This window comes from Ranitomeya imitator, chromosome 5 (assembly GCF_032444005.1).
Source record: "Ranitomeya imitator isolate aRanImi1 chromosome 5, aRanImi1.pri, whole genome shotgun sequence".
Classification (NCBI taxonomy): Eukaryota; Metazoa; Chordata; class Amphibia; order Anura; family Dendrobatidae; genus Ranitomeya; species Ranitomeya imitator.
This window is the reverse complement of record NC_091286.1, coordinates 78,073,790-78,099,430: the sequence shown is the minus strand read 5'-3', so window position 1 is coordinate 78,099,430 and position 25,641 is coordinate 78,073,790. Positions and strand designations below refer to the sequence as shown.

General features: G+C 40.8%; 1 protein-coding gene across 1 annotated transcript in view; it reads right to left on the bottom strand.

Annotated features, from left to right (window-relative positions):
* The window catches only part of FERMT1 (FERM domain containing kindlin 1), a 134,068-nt gene that overhangs the window by 25,378 nt on the left and 83,049 nt on the right, over positions 1 to 25,641 (bottom strand). The window contains exons 6-11 of the mRNA XM_069768820.1: positions 24,252 to 24,354; positions 10,707 to 10,814; positions 9,164 to 9,295; positions 7,661 to 7,710; positions 4,737 to 4,861; positions 208 to 314 (exon numbers count right to left, since the gene is read on the bottom strand). Coding sequence (XP_069624921.1) covers positions 208 to 314; positions 4,737 to 4,861; positions 7,661 to 7,710; positions 9,164 to 9,295; positions 10,707 to 10,814; positions 24,252 to 24,354 — 625 coding nt within the window. The remainder of the gene's footprint in view (positions 1 to 207; positions 315 to 4,736; positions 4,862 to 7,660; positions 7,711 to 9,163; positions 9,296 to 10,706; positions 10,815 to 24,251; positions 24,355 to 25,641) is intronic.

The window sequence follows — 25,641 nt, the reverse complement described above, 5'->3', positions numbered from 1 at the left end:
TTGTTACTTATTATTATATTAATACAACTTTGATTATTTTTTGAAGTCAGCACTCCAATTCTGTTCTTTATTTATATCCTCTAGGAGTTTCTTCTACATTTCATCTTTATTTTTTATTAAGATTGTATTGTGGATTATGTTCATTATACTATTTTTGACTTATTTTATAATGCAGTAATGCTACCTGCTAATGATACCTATACTCACATTATCACATCTTAAATATACTTCATTCATTCCTTCTGCAACTGGTATTAACAGCTTTATCCCGAATCTTCTCTGTGAGACATTGACATCTGGTACAACTTCACAACCTGAGTATAAATACACATGAAATCCTTTAACCCACCTGAAATTAGAGTATTTTGTAGCCGACATAAGTACATTCGGTGTTTGCACTATTGAACTATCCTCAGCCTGTGACATGCACATATTCCTTCTTTTATAACGTTTTGTCGCTCTCTCGGGTACACTGTATACATTATGAACATGTTAAAGGGAAATTCTCTCCTTCCATCTTCAAGAGCACCCCACCTACCGGCCTCCGTGCACTGGGCGATCACTACCAATATAACAGAATTTGACATGCTGGATTTCAAATCCTTAGCGCTGGTCAATTTCAAATGAGATTTCTCAAAATGTCATTCACATCTATTCTACAGTAATGTGCAGCCAATTTTTAATCTGAATGGAAAATCTGCAGCGGATATACCCCATGTGGACAATTTTGTTATTATTATTATTTATTTATATAGCACCATTAATTCCATGTTGCTGTACATGAGAAAAGGGGATACGTACAGGCTTATAGATATCTTTTACAGTAAACAAATTTACAATGACAGACTGGTACGGATGGGAGAGGACCCTGCCCTTGCGGACTTACATTCTATGGGATAATGGGGAAGAGACAGAAGGCAGAGGGTGTGGCAGCTCTGGTGGCGGTGACCTGGCGGCAGCTCTGGTGGTGGTGAGGTGGCAGCTCTGGCGGTGGGGAGGCGGCAGCTCTGGTGCCGGTGAGGTGGCAGGTCTGGCGGTGGTGAGGCGGCAGCTCTGTCGGTGGGGAGGCGGCAGCACTGGTGGAGGTGAGGCGGCAGCTCTGGCGGTGGTGGTTGGTGACACGGCAGCTCGGGTGGTTGGTGACGTGGCAGTTCGGGTGGTGGTGAGGCAGCAGAATGGTTATTGCAGGCAATTTGTGCTCTGAAGTGCTAAAATCAGGGTTTCCAACTGTCCAAAAATGACTGGATAGTCCATAAAAATGGAAGATTACTTTTCCAATGTCAGTAAAAGATCTTTACAGATTATTGCATTTGCAATTTTGATAATTTTTCAGTTCACAGTTAATGAAGCTAAAGTATTCAGATCAGTAGGCTGTAGATCACCTACAATCTTAATGATGTATATTATAACTTTCCAATATGTTCATAAAAAATGTTGGTTTTTCCCTGATTTTATCAGATGTTATCCAGAAAAAAAATCATAAATTAACTTGACAACCTTGCCTCCAATATTGGTTAATTTAAGCAAATCTAGAGAAGAATTAGACAGAATTCCTCGAGAATGGTGGTAAGAAATGAGCTGCAGTTGTTTGAAAGTTTCTGATTGCAGTTGGTGGCACATCCGGGTGTTACCAGGGGCATAGTTACAGGGGATACACGGGTAGTGCCGCCCGACAGTATCACTACCACTTAGGAACATACCAGTATTGTAAATGGCACCCAGCCACCAAGCCTCCTATATGGCACTGATGAGGTGCAAAAACCCTAATACAGCTGTCTACAAATAAAGATTCAGGTTTGACATTGTATTCTAGGTTATGTGGCAGAGTACATTGACTTACAGAATTGGTGCTTCTAATAGGTGTCAATGGAGACTTTACTCTCTTCCTCTGTGAAGAGGATATTTGCATATTTTATTTCCCAGGGAGCAATGCATGGCCTATTAGTCTCACTACAATTGCTTAGTGATCTTCTTAAAAGGGTTGTCCACTACTTGGACAACCCTTTCTCAAGCCAACTACACTTATACTCTCGTCCATTGCTGGCGCCGTTCCAGCGGTATAGGCCCTGTGTCTCCCGGCGATCACATAAAAGTGAGACATCATGCAAACCTGTGTCCAGTTAGTAGTTGTTTCGCTCTCCCCACCTTTGGACATATCACACACATCTGGAGGTAGAGCAGGAACAGCAGCGCTACCTTCTTCCAGATGTAAGCAATTTGTCCAAAGGCAGAGAGGGTGAAGCAGCAGCTGATTGGCCGCAGGGTTCTAATGACATCACACTGTTACGCAATCCCTGGGTGAAACAGCGCCAATGTTGCTGCAATGGCATTAGCACTGGAGGGGAGTATAAAAATAGTTATATTAAAAGGAGGAAACATATGGCTTGTAGCTTGTGAGCCCTCGTAGGCATTGTCCTCTCTCCTATTCTAGCAGTTTTGACTTGTATTGCTTAAGATTATTGTACTTCTTGTTATTATGTATACCCCTCCTCACATGTAAAGCGCCATGGAATAAATGGCGCTATAATAATAAATAATAATATGGATTGAGTTGTGGACAACCCCTTAAGAGAAACTTTACTCCTTAGGATCCCCAAGATTTTTCCTGTAATACAAAACTTTCTTTTGATAGAAAAATATTTTTATTGCACCAATGTCGGAAGGGGACGTCTGATATTCACCCCATTTGTTGTGTCTATAGCTGCCATTACTGAGAACTAAATTTTCTGCACTATGATATTCGCATTGCTTACCTACCAGCTATTTTTGCAGAACAAGTGATTAGTACAAACACATCATGGTCAGCAGGCTATGGGTCGACAGTCATTTGTGAGGAATGTTGTGTCCTTGTGGGAGTCGTGTGAAGCTTGGGATGTGCTGTTTATTTTAGAGACTCCTCTTGTGTATTTTTGTAGATCCAGCACATCAGTCTTTGTATTTCCAGTTGGAGATGAGAGCAAATATTTTTAGCAAAGCACCTTACATGGTACTGAGTGACACACTTCTGGGATAGGGTGGGATCATACACATAAGATATAGAAATGCATGCACATGGAGAAGGAATAACCCCATTCACATGCTGCAACAAATCTGAATTGTGTAAATATACTCTGAGAGAAAAACTCTTTACAGGCAATTGCTGGATCTTATCTTGCTTTATTGGTTTTGTTTGTATATCAAGGTATCTAGTTTTTATCTACAAGCATTGCAGAACTATCAAGAATGGCCAATCACAAGGGACTGTCACTGAACCAATATGGCCGTGAGAAAAGTGTGGCATCCTATTTACCAGTAGCAGACATAGTCAGAAAAGTACATTTCAAAAACCTGACCGGCACATCCAAACATAGACTAAGTGTGAACAGGTGCTGAACCTAGAGTCGCCAACTCGTATATAGTTAAATAAATAAGGCAGCACACTGAAGCGCTAGAACATACAAACTTGAAATACGAAATTTGAACTGCATTACTGCACTAGAAATATGAAAAATGAGAGCGTTTAGCGATCAGAAGGCTACCAGGTACACATAAAATAGGCCATTTTTATGCGCTAAACGCTCTCATTTTTCATATTCTAGTGCAGTAATGCAGTTCAAATTTCGTATTTCAAGTTTGTATGTTCTAGCGCTTCAGTGTGCTGCCTTATTTATTTAACTATATACGAGTTGGCGACTCTAGGTTCAGCACCTGTTGACACTTAGTCTATGTTTGGATGTGCAGGTCAGGTTTTTGAAATGTATTCTCTAGCCTTCTGATCGTGCACTCCGCCTTCTAGCCACAGGTGTTTTAATTACAGCAGGTCCAATACCCCTCCATAGAGAGAGAGAATTTTAGTCTAAGAAGAGGTTTCACATGTACCCATTCAGATGGAGACGTTTATTCTCAGCGAGGTAAGGCAAGCGTAGGACCTGGTATAAGAGAGATGCCGTAAAGTGGCTACGAGGTACACATAAAATTGGCCATTTTTATGCGCTAAATGCTCTCATTTTTCATATTTCTAGTGCAGTAATGCAGTTCAAATTTCGTATTTCAAGTTTGTATGTTCTAGCGCTTCAGTGTGCTGCCTTATTTATTTAACTATAGTCAGAAAAGTATTACTGTGCAAGAACATTATATGGGCCCTTTGCAGTCCAATAGCTCATCATAATACACTGATACTGGTGCTTTGGAGGCGGAAGTGGGTCCCTTACCTCTTTGGCCCATGTATGGCGACACAGGCACTGGCTGCACCAGTGGTTTGTATACAGCTTTTGGTATGGATTTACTCTTTATATTCTGACCCAGCATCGTTCCATATTTACTCTTTTGCTTAACCTTTGAATGCCCTTCTGAATTAACCTAGTGGACAGCTTGCTGTTTCCTGTTTTGCCTTCCGTCTCTGCCTGACCTTCTAGACTTGATCCCAGCTATCCACTTAGCTTTTAGAGTTTTGTCATTGTCCGTACCTCTCTGGGTCTTACTTGGCTTTCTGACAGCTCTTACTCAAACTCTTGGCTACTATATAAATGCAACCTGGGAGTCTCTGCACTGAAGGCCAGACCCCTGTACAATAGTAAAAGTGTGAACACCATGGTGCCAATGAGACTAAGTGTCTTGTGCCAATTCTGTCTGCAGTAGCTCTTTTGAGTGTATGGTTTTATATTAGAGGACTGCTAGGACTCATAGTGCATAAAGCTCAGGTCCAGCAGATGACTCCATACTTCCATTGCAGGCATTATTTTTGTATGTTTTCTTACCTCTCAGGTTCAGTTTTTCAGCAGGTTCTCCATGAGCAGCTTCTTTATTCTTAAAATAAGATATGGAAGTATCTTTAAAAATAAACCAGTATTGCTTGTAAGCTTTGAGAGTTAGCTTCTTAGGCCTGTAAGGCAAACAGAAACAGGTTATCAGCGCAGTGTGCAAGCATTAAAGACTTTGCCAGACCTCAGCTATATTGATTGATCATCATCATCACACAATGTAGTTCTATTAACACTTTACCATTGTCCCCTTTTATGGTCTTTATATATAAATCTAATCAATATAAAAAGATTTTTTATAAAGATAAATATCTAATATTTTAGTCAAATCACTTTCAGATTACATAATCCTTCAGATTACAAAATTGTCTATAGGTGATCATATACATGTGATCGATACAGGCTGACTGCTCAATCGGCCAACAGAGTCTCTCCCAACTCTCCATATATAAGGCTTGGTTGAGCATTTATGTGTTTTCAATGGGGAAAGATAAGAAAGCTGTTTCCAGACACTTCTTGCAGCGGCTTTTCTCCCAGACAGAAAAGAGTTTTGGGGATTGAATCTAAACTACCCGTTCCTTATCTCCCCCAACATTGTCTGTCGAGAGAGAGGTGGGATGTCCCTATCCCAATGTAACCGTCTACTTTGACAGACTTCAATCTAATATATAAAATATAATATCAGTAACAACTATAAAGTACATAGGTTGATTGGTGGCCCAGTTGCCTTTCTGTGGGTAACTGTTACATGTCACTGCCAATCATTGCTGCAGGTCATTATGACATGTGAGTAACAAGACTACCAGCTAGGGGCTTTCACAATATGGGTGGGTACAGGATTAAAAGCACCTCTTGAGCCCTGAACCCTCCCAGCTCATCAGTGCACCACTCCTTAAGGCTAGGTTCACATTGCGTTAGGGCAATCCGTTAAGCGCATAGTGCTAGCGGATTGCGCTAATGCAATGTATCTATAGGGTTCGCCGTTCCCGCTAGCGCAGATCCCCGATCTGCGCTAGCGAGGAACGAACCTCGGACGCACCTCGGACGCTGCAAGCAGTGTCCGAGGTCCATCACAAAATAACGGCCCATCGCTTGCGCGTGCCAAAAATGGCATGTGCTAGCGATGCGCTACAGAGAAAAATCACATTGCTGTCAATGGGTGCGCTAACGGACCCGTTGCCCGGCGATAATTGCAACAATTTTGCCGTGCAACGCAGTCCGTTAGTGTTAACCCATTATGGCAATGTGAACCTAGCCTTACAGTGTAAATTGAATATAATTATTCATAATACAGCTCCTCTACTAGTGAAATGTTGACATTACATGGGAGGTATTTACTTTTCACCTGACAATATAACATAATCTGATTTGCTGGTTTTCAAATATTCTGCTCCTGTAATGTGCAGCAGATTTTTTTTCACTGGAAAATTTGGATGGAAAATATGTGGCCGATATACCCCATATGGACAATTTGTGTTCTAAACCGCTCCAAATAGGGTTGTAATCTAGGGTTGATGTTATCCAGAAAAAAACAATCATAATTCAAGCAGGCAACCGTGCCTTCCATATTGCTTAAAGGAGTAGTTTGCAGTCCAAAATAAATTTCTTCCTAAATCCCTATCTATTTAATCCCATAATTCAAACTATTTTGTAATATTCTTAACATAACAATTCCCTAGTCTTTCCCAACTACACTATCTAACTAATTTTCTTTGTGTTTTTTTCCACTTCCTTTTTGATCATGCTTCGTTTGAGAATCCCAGTGCATGTTAGGATACTTAAACAAAGCGTCATCAGGGGGCAGAGGCTGTGGTCACCTTCCGTCAAACGAAGCGTCATCAATGACACTCGTTTCCCTGGCTGGACTAGTCCCTGTGCACTGTGTGACGTGCACAATGACAGTGCGCCCTCTGTTGTCAGATCAGATCCAGCTGAGTGCGTTTTCAGAATAACCGGCGTGCAGAGACTAGCACCGCCCCCCCGCAAGCAATGGCAGAGATAGTAGCAAAGATCTGATGCTCCACACACATCTACCAGAGTGTCAATCACCCAGGATGTCTTCACAGGCGACAGTGATGCAAGAAACTAATGAGTAACTGCAGTGCCTTACCCTGTGACATCTTGTCCCAGAATGGGCTATGGATGTTGTGGGAAGTGAGTGCAGCACCAGCCTCCTGTGACTTCATGTTTGAAACTCCTCTCAAATGAAATGCCACAGGAAGTACAGGAAAAAACGCATTTAGAGATTACGTAGATAGGGAGAAGTGTAGAATGTTGTGTAATAAAGCTCATTACAAAAGTGGTTACGATGTAAAGATAGTTAGAAATTATATTTTAGGTGCTGGGCCACACATTTAAGGCACAAAAAAATGGTTAAAGACAAAAGTAAAGAGCATTTTAGATTTTGCACCAAGATTATGAACCGCATGCATCATTTTGGCTCAAAATATATCACTGAATATAACAAGACAAAGAAGTAAAATTGACTTAAAAACTTTGTAAATGATGACACTATGTTAGGTAGTTGCAGAACTTTTTAATCATACAGCAATTAAGGATTATGAATTTAAAGAATATCTAATCAATAAGTTATTAAAATAATAAAATGTCGCAAATAATACATTTACAATAAAACAGTACATTATACTAAATTGTAAATTATTAATGAAAATGCTACTTCTACTAATAAACCATGCCATCCTTGGCTGCATAACATTAGTGTGAAACTGGGCTTGGTCGGGAAGCATAAATGTTTACTCAGGTTAATGATTAAACTGGTGGCAAAGCTTTGAAGTTTGCAGAGAGTTTCTAGATGTGGTGAAGTGACTGATGTAACTATTGTTCTATAAAGATTAAGAAAGTTGGAAAAAAATGTCTGAAATAGATGGAGAGACTAAATGCTTAATGATGCGACTACAAACCTGAAAAGTTTAAGATTATCAGCAAGTTTCGGAATGTCTGTGATGTCCTCCTGTAAAATAGGTAAAGGCACAATTATGCATTTTATACAAGAATTATTGTTAAAGGCACATTATTTCAGTAGCCAATTGTAGCATATCCACAGGGTATAATTTTGGAAGAATATACGTCACTCCGGGAGGTTGGATGCCAGAGTAAGATTCCATTCCATACAACACTAGATAAGTAACTCGGCCTGTCCCAGGACAACTTATTTTGGTCCCCTAGGCAGATTAGATAAATTGCGTCCCAACCCACCTTGAGTCAATTGATAACTATTTTAAGGGTATGTACACACAGTATTTTTTCTACACTAAAAACTCATTATGCTGGCAGTAAAAATGTTGCATACATTATGAGCGTTTTTGATGATTTTTTTAGTTGTAATTTGTAGGGTCTTTACCAAGGAGGTGTGGCTCACAAGATTCTCTGGGGGGGTGTACTTATCATTCTGTGAGCCAGGCCGCCTTAGAACAGGAACCATACAAATTAGCCCTAAATAAAAAAGACCATATCTCTGGAATCAAAAACAAACAAATAAAAAATGGAATAATGGAGTAGCGAGAACAATATAAGACCACTTTTGGCCTAGTGACATGTATTCTTTCATTATATTTACCTTCCACATAACGAGAGAAGCAAAGAGAAGAAAGACGCTAATAATTATATTCCATTTCAATGGCACCACATTTAAAGGTTATCTGTCATCAGGATTTCACCACTATTTACTTGTGCATGTAGCGCTTTCAAATAATATTCCATCAATACCATTACATGGCCAGTCTGTTCCTCCATTAGCATTCAAATCATCATATGAATTTATATACAAATGAGGCTGAAAGTCTGAAGCTTCTGTCATACCAGCTCTATTTCTGGCCTTGCGCTGCCTCTTCCTGCTTGACTGATGGCTTCTTTGCCTAAAGTCACAGGGCATAGAGGCTGTCTGTCCAGTGGGCGGGGGCGGCGCTGGGAAGGGTATAGAGCTGGAGTGACAGAAGCTTCAGATCTACAGCATCATTTGCATATTAAATCAAACTCTGATTTCTCAGTAACGGAGAAATGGACGGTCTAGGTAAAGGTAGTGTTGGACTTGTCTTTGTAAGAGCTACTTGTGCATATAAATAATTTGGGTTGTGAAGTGGCTGACAGATTCTCTTTAAGTGTTTTAAATTATAAGTGTCACGTAAAGTTACCTGAAGCTTGAAAATAATATTTAACTGACCTATTATGCTGCTCTATATCAATGACAGTGTGTACGATGTTTAATATGAGGGTTTGGACATATAATATAACCTTAGTAATTATCACCGATGTAATCCCATGAGTAGTGATGGTGTCTGCATCCCATACTGCTGATATAATGCGTTAGGGCTTCAGTGGATATAATGTCTAGATCCCATAGTTACAAGACTGTTTAGATTTTACACATATAAGAAAACACGATACGCACCAACATCAAAACCTACCAAAATTTTGTTGGATTTTCCTCCATCCAGGGCTACTTCCAAATTAGAAAGAGCTGCTTCAATTTCATCTGTATCTCCATCTGTCGTTAGCTCAGTTGACTCAGCTGATAGCGATAATTTGCTTATGTGGTACTATTGTAGATGTAGAAGAAGTTGTACATTACGGACACATACTTGCACATACTTCATGTCATACTATTGTATATATAATAATATATACAAGTGCGTAGCTTCCAGCAGCTTCAATCAATGGGAGGTAATAGACAGAAAAATATCTATAGACTGATGTGACTTCCAGAACGATATAGTGATAGATTTACTAGTGAAGTAAGGTGCACCAATTTGTTTAGAGTAGCATACCCGACTAATCCACCTGTCTCTCTGTTACTCCCCAGCCTCTCCTCTCTGCCAGGCCCTTCACTGGCTTCCTATTGCCCAGAAGCTACAGTTCAAAACACTAACAATGACATACAAAGCCATTCACAATCTGACTCCTCCATACATCCCTGACATGGTCTCCTGTTACCTACCTACACGCAACCTTCGATCATCTCATGATCTCCTTCTCTACTCCTCTCTCATTTCTTCCTCCCACAACCGCATCCAAGACTTCTCCCGTGCTTCCCCTATACTCTGGAACTCTCTACCCCAGCACATCAGACTCTCACCTACCACGGAAACATTCAAAAGGAACCTGAAGACCCAACTCTTCCGACAAGCCTACAACCTGCAGTGATCCCCAGTATACTGAACCGCCACATGACCAGTTCTATCCTTACCTAGTGTATCCTCACCCATCCCCTGAAGAGTGTGAGCCCTCGTGGGCAGGGTCCTCTCTCCTCCTGTACTTGTGTGAGCCTTGTTTTACTCATGTTTATTGTACTTGTCTGTATTTGCCCCGTTCACATGTAAAGCGCCATGGAACAAACGGCGCTATAAAAATGAATAATAATAATAATACCTCCTAATAATTGTGACCATCCTTAAATGAACCTGTGCTAGAAACTGAAATCTATGCAGGCGTAGGATTGCACTACAATTTGCACCAATTCTTGATGCAAGATTTAATCAATTTGTCAACAATGGTGATAAAAAATGATCTGGCTAGTGGTCATAACACATTGATAGGAGCTATTCTGCAGCACTCAGGATGGGCTACTACACATTGACTAGAGCTGCGCAGTACAGCATCATGTGTTTACAACATGTGGGGTAACATCTGACCGGTGGGGTAACATCTGACCGGTGGAGTGTCTGGTGCTGGACCCTCTCCAAGTTAATATTAATCATCTACTCTAGGGACAGGTCATCAATATATTATGACCAGACCACTCCGATAAGCTCTAATGTATATTAAATTAGTGTTAGGTAAACCCAAAGATTTCAGCTGAACAATTATGTAATGCATATAGACGTGTCCTGACTACCCCAATGCCAAATGTTGGAAAAGAGAAAGATCGGGCATCCCCTCTTCCTATTGAAAATGCATGCACACAAGCCTGGGCTAAGCATGTATGTGTACAATGTCAAATGTTAACCTTACTTGTAGTGCTGCAAACATTAACATTTCCTCCTCAGTGCAATCGATTTCTCCTAAGAGGATAGCCCAACGTGCTTGTTCAAACAGCTGGTTTATACGGACAGCATCATACTAAAAAATCGGAAAGGTTATATTAGATTTATACAAAGCTCAACAACAGAGAGTTGCTTTTTAAAAGTAAGTAGCTATGATATCATTTCATGTGAACATTTTTAATATTCTCAATTTCGGAAATGAAATATACAGTGGTCCTAAAGTTTCAATGGTATCAGGAAAGATTGTCTCAAATTTCATTTCAGACAAGGCTGCTCTTAGCTTCCCATACCATATCACTTCAAATAAGCAAATCACTCAGTAGCACAGCAAAAATATAAAATATCAAATTATCAAGCAGGTCCCAAGATCACGTAGACTAGGTGACCATAGCAGACTAGTGAAACAACATGAATCCCTATAAATTACAAATCTTGCTCCCCTTGGGTCTAAATTGGGAGTTTGATCTATTGAACTGATATCATGTTTGCATATTTCCTATTGTCTCACCCGCAGGTGGTGCACATAGTTCATGCACCCACTGTGCCACAGGGCCGGACCTGCCTAGGAAGAGATGTAGATAAGCGGGTACCTGGTATTCGCTGGAGCTCATGATGGTGGAGACAGACTGGGCTGCAGGTAGCTGCCACTAGGCAGGTGCCGGTACTGCAGCTGCCAATCCCAGGGGTCAGGTTCTCTGACGTGAGGAGACGAGACCGAGGTCACTGACTAGCAGGACTAGCAGGATACGGACTCTCACGTACTGTACGGACAACTTAAATATTCAAGACAGGTTCTTGTTCACACTCGTAGATATCAGGAAACAGTTCTGGAGATGGCCACACAAACACCAGGGACAACGGAATCACGACTGGCTGCACCGGGAGCAGGAGATTGGGTATAGGTATCGCAGACGTGGTTTCGGGATTAGGATACTGCCGAATAGGTCACAGGAACACGGATAAACTATACTAGACCAACGGGAACACAGGAATAACTTTAACAGACTAAGGTTGGGGGAGCTGGCACATATCAAGAACACCACTAAGATTAACTATAGGGGTTTCTCAGGCACCTACCTATTGGGCAGGGTTACTTTTATACAAGATACCTCCCAGCAATTGGCTGGGAAACAACTTGCAGGGAAGTACTTTAACTAAATGCTTTCCAGCTGACAGGTGGGGGCATTTTACTATGAGCGCGTGTTGCCCCTTGCATTTAGAGGAGGAGGAGACAGCTTCCAGGGATGCTACTGTGGCTGGAGCAGTGAGTAAACCGGCGTCCCTACATGGTGAGAGGAGAGGAGCCATGCGGACGTGTCAGCAGACACTACACCTATCTATCTCTTTCATGTACATTTGGAACCTCGCTTGCTTACTATATATTTTAATGTATTATCCTATAAAGAAAAACTGCACGAAACATATAGCTTTATTATTAACATCTAAAAACATTTAAAACGTATATATGAGCGAGAAGACCTCATCATATAAATACCAACCAATAAATAAGTGGTTATGATTGCAGTACTCCTTTGAATCATCAATTGATATACAGTATATTGTTGCAAGGACAGAAAACAAATAATAGAGTAGAGGAATAATGAATTCCCTAAAAATGATGGACATTTCTAATATATAGATTCTTTTCTACAATAATTCAATGCCACCAGTCACAAAAGTAGATAAATAGGGTACAAGTGCTTATTGCATTAATTAGTAATTGATAGAAAATTAATTGAATTAATAAAAAATATAACACTATATACAGATATCAAATAATGCGCAAGAGGTTAAAGAAAGGAAGTATGCATAGTGCAAAATGAGTGCTACATATAATGTTCTGCATACTATGGCATAAAAGCCTATATCTCCCTCATCAGCACATACAGTGGGTACGGAAAGTATTCAGACCCCTTTACATTTTTCACTCTTTGTTTCACTGCAGCCATTTGGTAAATTCAAAAAAGTTAGTTTTTTCTCATTAATGTGCACTCTGCACTCCATCTTGACTGAAAAAAACAGAAATGTAGACATTTTTGCAAATTTATTAAAAAAGAAAAACTGAAATATCACATGGTCATAAGTATTCAGACTCTTTGCTCAGGATTGAGTAGAAGCACCCTTTGGAGCTAGTACAGCCATGAGTCTTCTTGGGAATGATGCATTGAGTTTTTCACACCTTGATTTGGGGATCCTCTCCAGTTCCGTCAGGTTGGATGGTAAACGTTGGTGGACAGCCATTTTCAGGTCTCTCCAGAGATGCTCAATTGGGTTTAGGTCAGGGCTCTGGCTGGGCCAGTCAAGAATGGTCACAGAGTTGTTCTGAAGCCACTCCTTTGTTATTTTAGCTGTTTGCTTAGGGTCATTGTCTTGTTGGAAGGTGAACCTTCGGGTAAGTCTGAAGTCCAGAGCACTCTGGAAGAGGTTTTCATCCTGGATATCTCTGTACTTGGCCGCATTCATGTTTCCTTCAATGACAACCAGTCGTCCTGTTCCTGAAGCTGAAAAACACCCCCATAGCATGATGTTGCCACCATCAGTTTCACTGTTGGGATTGTATTGGACAGGTGATGAGCAGTGCCTGGTTTTCTCCACACATACCACTTAGAATTATCACCAAAAAAGTTTATCTTCATCTCATCAGACCAGGGAATCTTATTTCTCATAGTATGGGAGTCCTTCATGCTTTTTTTGTACATTAATGGGGAAAAAATAACTTTTTTGAATTTACCAAATAGCTGCAATGAAACAAAGGGTGAAATATTTAAAGTAGTCTGAATACTTTCCATACCAACTGTAAAAGATGAGCCAATCCTGATTTGTCCACATAAAAGACCACACAGGAACAAAAGCTATGAAGCAGTAAAAATAGTAAGACTGGATCAAACAAACCACATCACGTGTTTGTGCCCAATATGCATTTTGCTGTCTCTCTATGTGAAGAGCAGAACAAAAATGATTACCTCAATGAACAAAAAAAAAAAAAAAAAGAATTTGTGATAAATATTGACCTGTCCATTCAAGGACATTTTAGCTATAGTATGAAATCCTGTTTTTCTTGTCTGTGGAATTGCCTTTGTACTGTTTGTTGTGAAACTGCCGCCCACGAAACTGTTTTCTTTTCTTTTCTTTCTTTCCTGTTTTGTCTCTTTGTTTAAACATGCAAAACTTGTATAACCACTAAACCTACTGAAACAACTATATAAAGAAGGGATAGCACCTTGAAGGCAGGCGTGCTTCAGAGACTTCCCAGTGATACACTATACAAGACGTGTCTTGTGTATTATTTCTGGTGATTCCCCACTTCCAAAGGCTGCTCCGACTGAGTGTGATCCTGACATTTCCTGGCGCCTGAACAGGGACCCGAGGTCTGTGTATTCCTTCAAGAACACCGGCAGAATACGAACGAAAAGAGAATCTGGGATAATGGACGGCAGATGAACAAAAACCTGGCCAGGTAAGAGACACTGTTAGATCTCTTATATCTGCCCTGCACTGTCCGTAAGATTTTCTGTGTCGTGTTCTTTAGCGGGTAGTTCTAGTAGAGGAGGATACCTATAGCTCGGGTTCTTGAACTATTTAGGAATTGATCACCTCACGGAGTACGGCATTGAATGAGAGTGAATGTGAATAGAAGGTGTGTGGAAGTTGGGAATAGCCCTATAAGCCGCCCAGGGGGTTGAAACAGAAGAAGTGACTGTCCCACTGGGCAACGTGGTTGCGTCCTTTCGGGGAGACCTCCGCGCCTATGTTCAATCTCTGATCCTGTCTTTGACAAAAACCTGGTGACGGATAAGTGTATGATAGTATGAGCCCAGGACAGATAAATTAGCCTGGGACAAGATACGTTGTATGTTTTTTTTTCTTTTTCTGTCTGGTTGCATTTGTGTTGTTTGCTATATGTGTAGGAATCAGGATTTTCTTACATCAACACAGTTTAACCCCTTAGTGACCGAGCCAAATTTTTGAAATCTGACCAGTGTCACTTTATGTGGTAATAACTCTGCAACGCTTCAACAAATCCCAGTGATTTTGAGATTGTTTTTTCGTGACACATTATACTTTATGATAATAGTAAATTTTGTTCAACATTTTTTGTGTTTATTTATAAAAAAATCAAAAATTTGAGAAAAATGTTAAAAAATTAGCAATTTTCTAAATTTGAATGATTATCCCTTTAATCCAGATAGTCATACACCAGCAAACCATTAATAAATAACATTTCCCACATGTCTGCTTTACATCAGCACCATTTGTAAAATGTTATTTTAATTTTTTAGCATTTTAGGAGGTTTAAAAATGTAGCAGCAATTTTTCATTTTTTCAAAGAAATTTACAAAATTTATTTTTTTAGGGACTTATCCATGTTTGAAGTGACTTTAGGGGTCCCATATATTGGGAAACCCACAAACGTGCAAACGTGATCCCATTTTAAAAACAGCACCCCTAAACATATTGAAAACTGCTGTCAGGTAGTTTATTAACCCTTCAGGTGCTTTACAGGAATTAATGCAAAGTGGTATGACAGAAATGAAAATGTGTATTTTTACCACCTAAATGTTGCTAACTTCTAAACAGATTACTACAGCCGTCAGACTCTAAAGCCGCTATTTGGTCATGAATTGCCACGGCAAACATCAGGACAACAAAATCATGATCTGAGGGCACCAATTGGGATAAAGAGGAAGCCCCCACACTCTGTTAACCATTTATAATGATGTAGTCACTATTGACAGCAGCATCTAAGGGGTTAAACAGATTTAGAAGGTGCAAATACTGATCGTGGCTGATACAGCAAGTTGTCAGCTATAGTGTACAGCCGACAGATGATGGATTGTTACCTGTATGGGGAGGATATTCTCTTATATCTCAGGTCAGTTAAAAGACGTATTGGCGGTCATTAAGGGGTTAAACATCCTAGCTCCTTAGGAAGAAGGTAACGAGGTATTCTCATACCCAAACGCCACCTAGGGCAAGAAAGCTCAGGATAAGAAAATGGGGAATAAGCAAACAAAGTCGGAACCAGAAGAATTAGATATCTATACTATCATAAAGGAGAGAAGTGGTGAAAAAGATTTTTAGTAAGTTTGGAGTTACTAGGGCAGAAGCTTTTAGTAGAAAACTATGGGAAGGAATTCAGGAAAGGAAAAAAGGCATAATCAGAGACAAGAAATGGATAGATCAGATCCAAGCATTGATTGATGTCTCTAGGGTAGCAGAAAATGAGGGATGGACATATAATCAACAGAGTAAAAAGTGGTGTATTAGACCCACAGGCTGTGGAGAAAAACAAAATGTGGAATCTAAAAATACCCCACCCCCATACCTTAACCCACATGCCCCATCTTTTCTCCAAACACCACCTCAAAGTTTAGCCGGACCAGGAGGATGGGTATGTCCGCACTGTGGACAACAAAATCCAGACTGGAGAAATGATTGCCTAGCCTGTGGTACACCTAGACATGGCGCTGTACTTGCCCCTGTTAGGGTAATACCAAGACCCTTTAGGGAACCTGGTGCTGACGGAGTAATGGGAACTAGATATCACCAAACTCGACAATATTTCCCTTGGTCCTCCGCTGAAGGCATGTCTCTCTTGCATAACGCACCAGATCCCACCCAGTGTCCAGTTAGATTTGCACAATATATACAGCAAATTATGCAGACTCACGCTGGAGTTTGGGCAGATGGAGAAGAATTATGTAGAATGAAAATGACTCCTGGACTCTTCCAGGAGCTATTAGCGAATCTACAGGTACATAGGCCCCAAGCAGGAGATGGTGCCTTACAAACGATAGAATCAGGTACACAATTTGTAGATCACTTAATGGTTTTCATGAGGGAGAGACAGAGGCAGAGAGGAACAACGGGAGTGGTGGCTCAGAAATCTGGACAATCAGTAGACGAATATTATCTAAGTGTAGAAAATAATTTCAGAGATGAAGGCATGGATCTAACCGCTCCAGGAATGATGAGGTTAGTTACAAAAACCTTTATAGATGGATTGTCTCCAAAAGTGAAGGAAAAGCTTAAGGCCGCAACCCCTGATTGGAGAACCTTGGAAGACCCACACCTGGCTAGACAGAAAGCTGTAGGGATAGAAATGGACTTAAGAGAAAATTCTAAGCCAGTAAGAATTGCACAGGCTAATACTGGCTCTGCTAATCAAAAGTTTACTTGTCATTACTGTAAGAAGCCAGGACATTTCCAAAGGGAATGTAGGAAGAGAAAAGCAGATATAGATTCAGGAACCTTTGTACCCAAAAATAGGATAAATAACCCAGTGCCTGATCAAACAGACAGCTCAGAATGACTGAAAGTTATGCAGGTCTCTCTTCCTTCTAGAAGACCAATAATACAAGTTGAAGTTGAGGGTAAAAATGTACCTTTTCTGATAGATACGGGAGCAACATCCTCCATTTTAAATCAGGACTTTTTACCATATCCTGACAATATATCCTCAAAGGTTACATATGCAGAAGGGTATGATGGTAAAATTCAGGCGTTGCCCTTTACAAAACCTTTAAATGTGAGCTTTGGCCCTAAAACTTTTGTATCCAAATTTTTATTTGCTAAAGGTGCACCTACCTGCTTGTTGGGTACTGATGTCTTAAGTAAAATGCATGCAAACATTCATTTTAGAGAAGATGGCACAGTTATGCTGACCATCCCTGAAGATGCAGAAACTCTGGAACCATATGTTAGAATACAGGCAATGGAGGATTTTCCCGAAATTTACACTCAACAAGCAAAAATTGACTTGTCTCGGGTTCCTGACAGCCTATGGGCAAAAGGAGACACTGATGTAGGATTTTTATCAGTAGCTCCTATACTGTTAGAAACTGCCCCGGGAACCATATTACCTCAGCTTAGGCAATACCCCATCAGCGCCCAGCAAGAACAGGTGATTTCTCAACAAATTCAGGATTATGTGTTACAAGGTGTTTTGGTAGAAATCAGGTCACCCGCCAATACACCCTTATATCCTGTTAAAAAGAAAGTGTCCTCCAAAGAAACTATGGTGAAATATCGCATGGTGCACGACTTACGGGAAATCAATAAGGTTTTGGCACCGGTCACCCCTGTGGTACCGAATCCTCATACCTTACTGTCTCAAATTCCCAGCACTGCTGCATATTTTACGGTAATTGACTTATCAAACGCATTTTTTTCTGTGCCACTACATAAGAACTGTTGGCATTTGTTTGCCTTTACATTCAAGGGTAAACAATTAGCATGGACAAGATTGCCACAAGGTACGGTACACTCACCAACTTTGTACTCTGAAGCAATGCAGACCGTGCTAAAAAATTTCATCCCAGAACCAGGAGTAGTCATTCTACAGTATGTAGATGACTTACTTATTTGTTGCCCTGATGAGCAGACGGCAGTTACCTCAACTGTTAATTTCTTAATTTTCCTAGCGCAAGAAGGCTGTAAAGTAAATAGACAGAAACTCCAGGCTTGTCAACAAACAGTCGTGTTTTTAGGTCACTGCATATCACAGGGCATCAGACACCTCACACCTCAACGTACGGAAGCCATACGTAACATGCTTGAACCCAGGAATCACAAACAGCTGCGTGCTTTCCTAGGTATTGTTTCACACTGTAGACAGTGGATCATACATGCAAGTCAACTCATGCAGCCTTTATATGACTGTATTGCCAACACACCATATTCACTCAGTGAAGAGGCTAAACAGTCATTTTCCTCTTTGAAAACAGCACTGGTATCAGCTCCGGCTTTGGGACTCCCAGACTACACTAAACCTTTTCAATTGATGGCAGCTGAGATATCCTCACATGCTACAGGGGTGCTCACACAAAAACATGGAAACAAACAGAGACCTGTGGCATACATATCAGCTCATCTGGACCCTGTAGCTAGAGCCGCACCTTCTTGTGTAAGAGTAGTAGCCGCAATTTCACTGATTATTAGATAAAGCTTCTGAGATTGTTCTTGATCACCCACTTCTAGTTCAGACCACTCATGATGTACATGGCATTCTTAACCAGGTCCAACCTAAACATATTTCAATGGCCAGACACCTCCGTCTCCAATGTTCCCTACTACTGCCGCCCAACATTTCCTTTGCCAGGATTCAGACTCTTAATCTCGCGTCTTTGCTCCCTTTAGAGTCTGAGGGGGGTACCATACCTGAGGAAACTGCAACTGCACTCTCCAACTCCTTTGACCCATCAAAGTCAATGCATGATTGTGTACAATTAATGGAACAAGAGACTCAGGGCTTATGTAATGTACGTGACAAGCCACTCTGTAATGCTACATTTGAACTTTTCATAGATGGCAGTAGATATGCAGATATGAATGGACAATTTCATACAGGTTATGCGGTAGTAACTCAGCATGAAGTGCTGAAAGCAGAACCTCTCCCTGCTAATCAGTCTGCACAAGAAGCAGAACTTACGGCATTAGTTGAAGCTCTAAAAATAGCCAAAGATCAGACAGCAAACATATACACTGATTCTAGATATGCACATGGCATTACTTTTGATTTTGGCGTAATATGGAGAGCCAGAGGTTATATGACTGCTTCAGGCCAACCTGTTAAACATGCCTCCCTCATTAGACAGATTCTGGAGGCAGCACAAGAAACTAAAGAAATAGCGGTGATAAAGGTAGCTGCACATGTGAGACTCGACACCGAGGAAGCCAGGGGTAACGATAAAGCCGATAAGGCAGCAAAACAGGCAGCACGTAAACCCTTACATCATGCCCACACACTAGATAGCTCTGAAGATGATGAGGAAAGATTGAAGGAAGCTCAGAAACAGGTAGACGACGAAGAACGAGGGCAGTGGCAGAAAAAAGGGGCAGAAGATCAGCAAGGATTATGGAAAAAAGGAACTTTGTTGTGTTTACCCAGAGCCTGCTACCCCGCAGTGGCAAGTGACCTCCACCTACCCACGCATGTGTCGGCAAATGGTATGACGCTCAAGGTAATAGAAAGGTGGTTGGCTCCAGGCTTTGGTAATTTTGCTCGGAACATGTGTGCTGCATGCGCTATATGCCTGGCACACAATCCAGGTCAGGCCATTAAAACCCCAACCAAGCATCATGTAAGACCACTGTATCCCTTTCAAAGACTCCAGATCGACTACATCCAACTTCCTAGGTACAATGGATACGAATATGTGCTTGTGTGTGTGGACATGTTCTCAGGGTGGCCAGAGGCTTATCCAGTTCGTAAAGCCTCAGCAAAAACTACTGCCATTAAAATAGCACATGAACTGATACCCCGTTACGGCATGCCTGAGGTGATCGAGTCAGATAGAGGTACCCATTTTACTGGGGAAATATTCCAGAATGTTATGAAAATGTTGGGAGTAGAAAACCAGTTTCACACTCCATATCATCCACAGAGTTCAGGTAAAGTGGAAAGATTAAATGGGACAATAAAATTAAAAATCCAGAAGGCCATGGCAGAAACAGGAAAGCCTTGGACCGAGTGTCTACCACTTGCCCTGTATTCCATCCGAAACACCCCAAGGGGGAAGGCTAAGCTGTCACCACATGAGATTCTTTTTGGTAGAGCAGCAAATTTGGGTTGTTATTTTCCACAACAACTGATGTTGAATACTGAGACTTTAACTGCTTATGTACAAGAATTACAAAAACGTTTAACTAAAGTGCATTCGCAAGTTTTTGCTTCCCTTCCAGATCCAGAAAATCTCAAAGGAGGCCACAAGTTGGAACCTGGTGATCAAGTCTACGTGAAAAGACACACCAGAAAGACTCTGGAACCGAGATTTGACGGACCTTTCCAAGTCCTGTTAACAACTCCAACAGCAGTCAAGCTTGAAGGAAAGGCATCATGGATACATGCAAGCCATTGCAAAAAAGCAGTATAAGACTCATGATATTGATGTTAATAATGTTAACCTCAACGGAGGCATGGGAAAGACTGAATTCTCTAGCCCCTTTGAACAATAGATTCGTACAACATCATAGAAAATTAGTGCATGACTTGTTAAATAATACGCAACCCCTGGCAGATTGTTGGATCTGTACCCATTCACCAGTATCAGCCACAAGTATACCTTTTCTAGCAGTTCCCGTGTCAGCTGAAGAAATATTCGCTTGGCCTAATTGTTCAGACAACCTGGCCAACAACCAACCTGGCAATACTAGACTATGGAATACTACAATCGCCATACCAATTGTGGGATGGGTAGAATTTCCTTGGTGGCAGGGCAATCTTACAGGAAAAATAGACAACTTACAATATTTAGCATTCAAGGGAGGAAAATGGGTACCTAGGAATAAGACTGGATTAACTGATTTAGGACAGGTCCCCACTGAAAATCTACAGCTCAGTTTCAGTACAACCACCCCTTCCTCTGATGCTTTCAAACCTACAGTATTGGAAAGATACATACATAATAGAAAATGGGAACATTCTGAGTTGTTCCCCCAAGGTGATGCAAACAGTTGTACAAGTAAGCCGGGGAACCTGGTTTGTAATGAATCCAATGAGTATGTCAACGGAATGCATGTATGTGGGAATCCCGCAGCCGGGTACTGTAGCCCCTTGGGACAAAAACCCTCTTGGTGTATGCTTCAGAATGTATCTAGTTTTGTGGATTTGGCTCACAGATTGGTATTGCAGCACTCAGCTCTATGGGATCTGCCTGAAGGTACATTTTGGATATGCGGAGAAGGAGCATATAAATGGCTTCCCGTAGGTATAAAGGGTACTTGTACATTAGGACGCCTAACCCCGGCTACTTTCATAATTTCAAATAAACAAGTGAATATGCAAGCCGTGCCCAAGCACACACTGTATAAAAGAGCTGCAGATAACTCACCACGTCCCTCGGGGAGGCCGCATATAGTACAAATGGGAATTCCCAACAAAATTGCTAGTACCATTTTTATTTATCCTATGTTAACACAGATGTGGGATAAATTAGTTAGAGCCACGGATTATCTAGATGATCAGATTTGGGATATATTGGACATATTAAATACTAGTATAGCTGTACAGAATCAGCTTATAATAGTCACTAACCAACATACCCTGGTATTGGATTACCTAACTGCCTCACAAGGGGGTATGTGTCAAATCATCGGACCCACCTGCTGTCATTATATAGACCCGAATAGTACTATGAGTATGATATTTAAATTAAAAGACGTACAACGACTCAGGGATCAGTATGACAAAGACAATGACCAAAATAAGGATAGCTGGTGGTCAGATACCTTTTCTTTTCTTAACCCGGCCAATTGGTTCAGAGGGATCGGTGGGTGGGTTACCGGGATTATGCAAAGCCTAATACATACAGTTATGGTTATTGTAATTATATATGTATTGTTCAAGGTTGTACTCAAGGGTATCTCGGTATGCACAAATAAATTTTGTGTAATGGATGCGAGAATATAAAGTTTTTTTTTGTAATATCACAAAAAGAATGACTAAAATGATCGACAAGGTCTTGAATGGAATATGTCAAAGGGGGGATTGTGAAGAGCAGAACAAAAATGATTACCTCAATGAACAAAAAAAAAAAAAAAAAAGAATTTGTGATAAATATTGACCTGTCCATTCAAGGACATTTTAGCTATAGTATGAAATCCTGTTTTTCTTGTCTGTGGAATTGCCTTTGTACTGTTTGTTGTGAAACTGCCGCCCACGAAACTGTTTTCTTTTCTTTTCTTTCTTTCCTGTTTTGTCTCTTTGTTTAAACATGCAAAACTTGTATAACCACTAAACCTACTGAAACAACTATATAAAGAAGGGATAGCACCTTGAAGGCAGGCGTGCTTCAGAGACTTCCCAGTGATACACTATACAAGACGTGTCTTGTGTATTATTTCTGGTGATTCCCCACTTCCAAAGGCTGCTCCGACTGAGTGTGATCCTGACACTCTACATTGCTTATTTTTTCCCCAGAACCACTGACTGGCTCAGGGCCCCTCATGTTCCTCCCTCCTAAGAAGTACACCAGCTACTGCACCACTAATCTCCTTTCCCTCTCTTGTCTTCCTTATTTTTAACTTTCTTCCATTTCTATTCATGACTTCTACCTCTTCTATCATACTTGTCATAGTTCTACTTTTCGCTATTTCCTGTTTTTTCGGCCTATCCGTGATCCTTGTTGCAACTCAGTCCCATGTCATCATGATGACCACATCCCTCTCCAAAAGTTATACAAAATATTTAGAATTGAGAGTCCTCAGTGGTTGATACCTTTTAATGGCTAACTGAAAAGATGGTAACAAATTGCAAGCTTTTGAGACTATACAGGTCTCTTCATCAGGCAAAGACTAAAAGAAATTCTGGAGAATCACATATTTATGTACAACATAGCACAGAAAAAAAAACATGGATAAGATAGGATAAAAGACAAATCAATATCTCAATTCGCAGACACGGTGTCTCGGGCTGTTGGCCATCGTCAGTGCGAAGCATGAGAAGTAATTTGGCTAGATGAGAGGCTCTGGACTAGGTTCTTTATCTTAAGTCATATTGCACGACTCGTTAAAGAGTTGATTGTGACTTGTAGGATCGCTACTTCCAACAGGTGGGGCTATAGAGTTTAAGTCCTCTTTTTCTCTAAAGAGGCAATTTGCATATTAAATTTCCCAGAGGAGCATTGCAAGGCGAATAAGCCTCCTTACCTTGACAAGTCAGAGCTGGTATGTCACTCTCCATTAGGAGAAACGTTACCCCTTAGACCCCAATGTGAATACTAGGGGTTTTTTTTTTGCTTGTTTTTTTAACCATTTGTTAGCCATGTACCTATTCCAACTTACATACAATTTCATCTTAAGAACAAACCTACAGAACCTATCTACTTCGTACTCCAGGCCTGTATTCCACTCTCACCATGGCCAGAGGACTAATATTTTCATTATTATTCATTTACATGTTTATTTTATTTGCTTTATTGGTTTTTCCTGTATTGTGTAGGTATTTTTGCTTACGATCTTTTTTTTATAACAAAGCCTTGACCTACCGTGCCATCTCCTACTTGTTCCCCATGATATCATATATAATTACAAAATGCAGTCCTTTTAGCATTCTTTTGACATTTTGAAATTTCTGTATATAGTGTGTTATGTATTTAATATCACTATTTGTACATATTACACTTTTTTCATACAGTACGCTCACTTTTTATGCCATGTTGATACTTCTCAAAATCTATGATAAAATCTTGGGAGGGTCAAAATATCCAGGTTTATCTAGTCGCTGAAGACAACACAAGGAGAACATATCAACTCCTTGCAGATACTGTTCTTGGTGGAATTTGAACCCAAGTCACCGTGAGCTACCTATTATTTTTCAGGGCAACTCTAAGTGTACATATCATCCTACTGAGCAATAGAGACTAGAACAGTATAGTATATAGAAAATATATAGAGTGTGTGCAGGTGAGAATTATAAATGTCAGTTGACTATACATCTACATTGTCATTGTCTCCGGAAATCTCAGGTGTATGGTTACACATGCTTACAGGTTACAACCATGTATTTTCTTACCTTTGGATTCAAGTCATAGAAGCAGTAATACTTAAATCTCAGTAAAAGTAGCTCATCTTCCTGGATGCCTTGCTCCATAAGAGACCTAGATGAATCCAACCACCTGCAAAAGATGGAATACATGGGAAGATTAAAACGTTTACTATTTTCTGTTACAGTACGGACATGAGTTATTTTCCACTACAAAATGTCTGTAGCCCCTTCTATAACCTTTAATATGATGGAGCAAAAAAAAGGGGAGAAGCCAGCGCAGCCTAAGATTAAGACGCAATACATAAAGTGCAAATGCACATATTAATTTCTAACTGTATTTACAAAATGAGACATTTAGCAAACAATTGATCAATTCTTTGAGCCACCCCGCCTCTTCACGGCAATCTCATATTGGGGCAGTCCTACACTACGCTTTTTATATTCGCTGTGCCATAAAGGCCTCCTAAATGAACTAAAAGCAAGACCACATTAAAAGTATGCTGTACCTGGAGCATATACTGAGTCACCCCCATGGCGCCAGAGTAGGCAAGCGAGGATAAAGGTTGACCAGGTCCAGACAGACATTTCGGATCCAACCTCCACACTGCCCATCTAGAGCCACAGATGAAGAGTGAAACAGGCTGAGGCACAGGTGCATAATTAAACAAAGCCTGAGGCAGGGCAGGGCTGCTGTGTGTGAACAGCAGCCTATCAATCACTGAGACACAGAAAGAATGGCGCACATAACCAGGCGCGGCGCACGGCAACAGTGGTGGTCAGCCACTTACCAATAACAGAGCAAAAAAAGGGGAGAAGCCAGCGCAGCCTTAGGTTAAGACGCAATACATAAAGTGCAAATGCACATATTAATTTCTAACTGTATTTACAAAATGAGACATTTAGCAAACAATTGATCAATTCTTTGAGCCACCCTGCCTCTTCACGGCAATCTCATATTGGGGCAGTCCTACACTACGTTTTTTATATTCGCTGTGCCATAAAGGCCTCCTAAATGAACTAAATGCAAGACCACATTAAAAACATGCTGTACCTGGAGCATATACTGAGTCACCCCCATGGCGCCAGAGTAGGCAAGCGAGGATAAAGGTTGACCAGGTCCAGACAGACATTTCGGATCCAACCTCCACACTGCCCATCCAGAGCCACAGATGAAGAGTGAAACAGGCTGAGGCACAGGTGCATAATTAAACAAAGCCTGAGGCAGGGCAGGGCTGCTGTGTGTGAACAGCAGCCTATCAATCACTGAGACACAGAAAGAATGGCGCACATAACCAGGCGTGGCGCACGGCAACAGTGGTGGTCAGCCACTTACCAATAACAGAGCAAAAAAAGGGGAGAAGCCAGCGCAGCCTAAGGTTAAGACGCAATACATGAAGTGCAAATGCACATATTAATT